General features: G+C 45.6%; 1 protein-coding gene across 1 annotated transcript in view; it reads left to right on the top strand.

Moving 5' to 3' along the window:
* The window catches only part of LOC104162815 (TOX high mobility group box family member 2-like), a gene marked incomplete at both ends in the record, with an annotated part of 28,466 nt that extends 26,252 nt beyond the window's left edge, over positions 1-2,214 (top strand). Inside the window, one exon of the mRNA XM_009701636.1 lies at positions 1,969-2,214. Within this exon, the coding sequence (XP_009699938.1) occupies positions 1,969-2,214 (246 nt within the window). The remainder of the gene's footprint in view (positions 1-1,968) is intronic.
* Positions 2,215-3,644: the final 1,430 nt, after the last annotated feature.

The raw sequence follows: 3,644 nt of genomic DNA, 5'->3' as shown, positions 1-3,644 counted from the left end.
AAAGGGGGGGGGGGGGGTGAGCAGGGTGACGGGGCTTTCACGCTCCTTACAAAACCGCCTCAAAGCCCTTCGGTGAGCTGCTCTGCAGCAACACAAGGAACTTGTAGTTTTGAAGAGAGCTTTAGGAAACTTTGAGTGGGTTTTACATAATTTAGTTAAGTACAGCAAAGCCACTTGCTTATATACCTGATACCAAAATAAACCAGTCGGAGGAACAAGTTTGCTGTGCAATGATTTATTTAAATCCCTTTCCTTAAAGCATGGAGTAAAATCCTCTTAAATAACTGGGAAAGAATCGGTGTACCTCGAAGAGCGTAGCCCAAAAGGAAACCTAACTACCAGACGTATTAAAGAGGATCTATCTGTCTGCTGTTGTGTGCATCCTCTCAGCCCCCTGCCTTCCCCGTACAATACCACTGCTAGACAGAAGCTGGCTGGAAAAATAGCTGGGCTTGAATTTCCCCCGAACAATAACTGTTGGTATAGAGCTACCTTAGCCCAGGCTCTGTCTTGTATTTCTTGCATACTCATATTTCCCCACAGGCAGTGGGAACCTCAGGCGAACGTGGAGGGTCGGGTGGGATGTACAGCTCCTGCTCTTTTCTCTGTCTCTTTTTGCAACGGGACAAAGGGAGATGACGGTTCGGGGTTCAGCTTAGCAGAGGATGAGCGGCTTCCAGCCTGAGTTTTGGGGTGAGGCAGGAGTGATCCCTGCTCTGACACCCCACAGGGATGCCTCTCTCCCAGGCAGTGCCGGAGCGTTCCCCCTGCCAGCCCTTCCTCCCATCCACAGATACCTCCTTGCTCCCTGCTGCCTCTCCCACTGACTTCTGTTTTCCAGTTAAATGCGGATTTTATTTTATTTTATTAAGGGTTTTCTCCCTGCAGTCTGGGGTGATGAAGAGCATGAATCCGAGTGTGAGCTCTGGGGCAATGGATTAATAAAGCCTACGGTGCTTAACCGGTTTTGCACACATCTGGGGTTTTGCTCTTAAATCAAGTATTAAGTCAAAATCCAACCATGAAACTAGGTGATGTGGGAAATTTAGCTTAAAATCCATGTGTATAATAGTACGGCTAATCAGAATTTCATATGCTACAATAATATGTGAAACAGTAGATGTTTAGAATAAGCCTCCCTGCCAGAGACTCATTATATTCTGCGTTGATAATAATTTTGGATAGATTCACACTTACATTATGAAGCAAATATGGTTTCGTCTGAAGTGAAAACGATTGCACAGGTGCAATAACATATTCTTTCTCCATATAAATTGGAACACTTAGAAGTAAACAAGCCACCAAAAAACACGGGAAGCATAAGGAGTTCCAACATCTCGGCATGTTTGTGGTCACCTCGAGGGAGCATTGGTAGGGAAGTGGGGGAACGCTTGTCCAAATGAAATTTGGATGAGGATATAAGGAAGGACAAATCTCCATGTGTGGTGGAGTCATGCAGGCTTTCTTAAAGGATTTTAAAAAAAGTGACGGCTGTGTTTCCGAATCTCCCTCCCTGGTTGTAGCTTCTGTGCTGGAGTTTGTGAGGAATCAAGGGGAGTTTTGTTCCCAAGCGCTAGTTTTTTCTATGGAGCTAATTGTCATAAAAACTTTTGAAAATACAAAGTGTAAGAGCTGAGCTGGGTGCCCAGAGAGGGACTTTGACTTAAAAGTGTGGCTGAGGTTTTGGTGAGCTAAAGACGTGCTAGAGGGATGCAGCGGGGGAGAGGGGAGCAGTGGGGATGCAAGGACCCGTGGTGTCCCTGATGGACGATGCAGTGCTGCCACGCTCACTACCTGGCTCCTACCTGGTTACAACCTGCTGGTATCTGGGACTAGAGATGTCTTTTTTGTTAAAACAAAACCATTTTCACTGGAATGTGCTTTTGTATTTCTTACACAAATAACTGCTTTTCTTTGCTGAAGCAACAAGGCAGTGACACATTGCAAAATGTCTTTTTCATGTTTTAGACGTATAACGGCCAGAATGAGAATAACGAAGACTATGAGATTCCTCCCATAACGCCTCCTAATCTCCCCGACCCTTCCCTCCTGCACTTGGTGGACCACGAAACTGGATATCACTCCCTGTGCCACAGCCTCCCTCCGAACAGCCTGATACCAGCGTACCCCTACCAGAACATGGACCTGCCGGCCATCATGGTCTCCAACATGTTGAGTCAGGATGGGCATCTTCTCTCCAGCCAGCTACCCACGGTCAGTGACTTTCCTCTCTTACTACCTTTCGTTAAAGCCGTTCTCTGTTTCGAGTTAGGAGTCAATTGAACGTAGAAGGATGTTAACGATGAGATGTTTGTGTTGGGGGGTTGGGAAGAGCTGATGACACAGCCCAGCCTTGCTGTGCTGCTGCCCACCAAGGTTGGGGTGCGGTGGCAGAGGCTGCGGTCACCTACGTGGCCATGCTCATGGTCGCAACTTTATGTTCCCAGTTTGGTGTCTTCCTGAGCCTTATTAACCACTCGAGGTTGTTCCCCTCCATGTGCGTCCTCACCGAACCGAGCAAAGTGCATGTGCTCCATCCCCCATGTGAAGGTGACCAGCCAAAGCCCCTAGGTCACAGCCCCTACACCCCGTGTCCTTTCTCCTGCTGGGAAAAGCCCCCAGCCCATCACCCCTGCGTCCTGCTGCCAGCGTGGCCCCAGTGGCATCAGGAGGAGCAGCACGGATGCTCCACGAAGGGAAAGCTGTCCTATTGATTTCAAGGGGAACAAGATCCCTCCGTGGACTTGCAAACTCAAATTGCCTCTTGGCTCACACCACGGCAAGGGGATACCTTGCGAAGTTTCAAATGACTCTTCTGTGGGAATAAATAAGGCAGGGATAACGAAGTGAAGTGCAGCTCTAGGAAGAAACTTCAGGGCTAATTAGACCTCACGACGCTTCTGTATCAGCAGCACCGAGGAAAGGTTGTGACTTGATTTTGACAGTGGTATTGAATTAATACTGTTGCTGTTGAATAACGTTTTGCTCTTTAGCAGATTTAGCCCTATGGTTAGTTTTCTACATTGTTTCTCTCTAAGATCATTGATTTTCATGGGTGCCGTTGGACGGCATCGATATCAAACAGAGTTAATTTTACTTAAATAGCATGCCTGGGAGTCTGCCACTGCGCTAGCTGGAGAACATTTGGTGTTGATTGCTTGAATAGATAGCAGTCTGAAAGGTAGTGATATTTAAATATTTAAATGGGATATTATCTCTTAGTCTAGGAAAATCCCAAGGCTTTCTAAAGTCTTGATGCGTCTCCAAGTTTCATTGTTAGTGCGTTTAAGAAAAATATCATGTTCTGCCCATCAATATTGAACAAAGGCATATTTCTATGGAATTAAATATTACTTAGGCATCTGCGTTCGCTTTTAGGTTCTTAGGTGATTAAAACATTCATTTCTGAGACAAAAAGAGTCAATTTCAGATGAAATATTTTTCCCTGGTTTAATTTAAAGCACAGCCCCTTTGCCTGACCCCTATTTTCATAACACGATAATTTTATCCTGTGTTGATTGTCTCATTTTTGAGAGGTGATATTGCACTTATAAATCACTTTCTAAAATACCTAAAGAAACAAGAATGGTGGGATTTATTAAGCAGCTTCTGTACGTCTGAAATAATTTATTTTGGAGTAGTCC

This window comes from Cariama cristata, unplaced genomic scaffold (assembly GCF_000690535.1).
Source record: "Cariama cristata isolate BGI_N322 unplaced genomic scaffold, ASM69053v1 scaffold12676, whole genome shotgun sequence".
In the NCBI taxonomy this organism is placed as follows: domain Eukaryota; kingdom Metazoa; phylum Chordata; class Aves; order Cariamiformes; family Cariamidae; genus Cariama; species Cariama cristata.
Note: the sequence above shows the minus strand (reverse complement) of the source record. Positions and strands in the feature narration are given on the sequence as shown.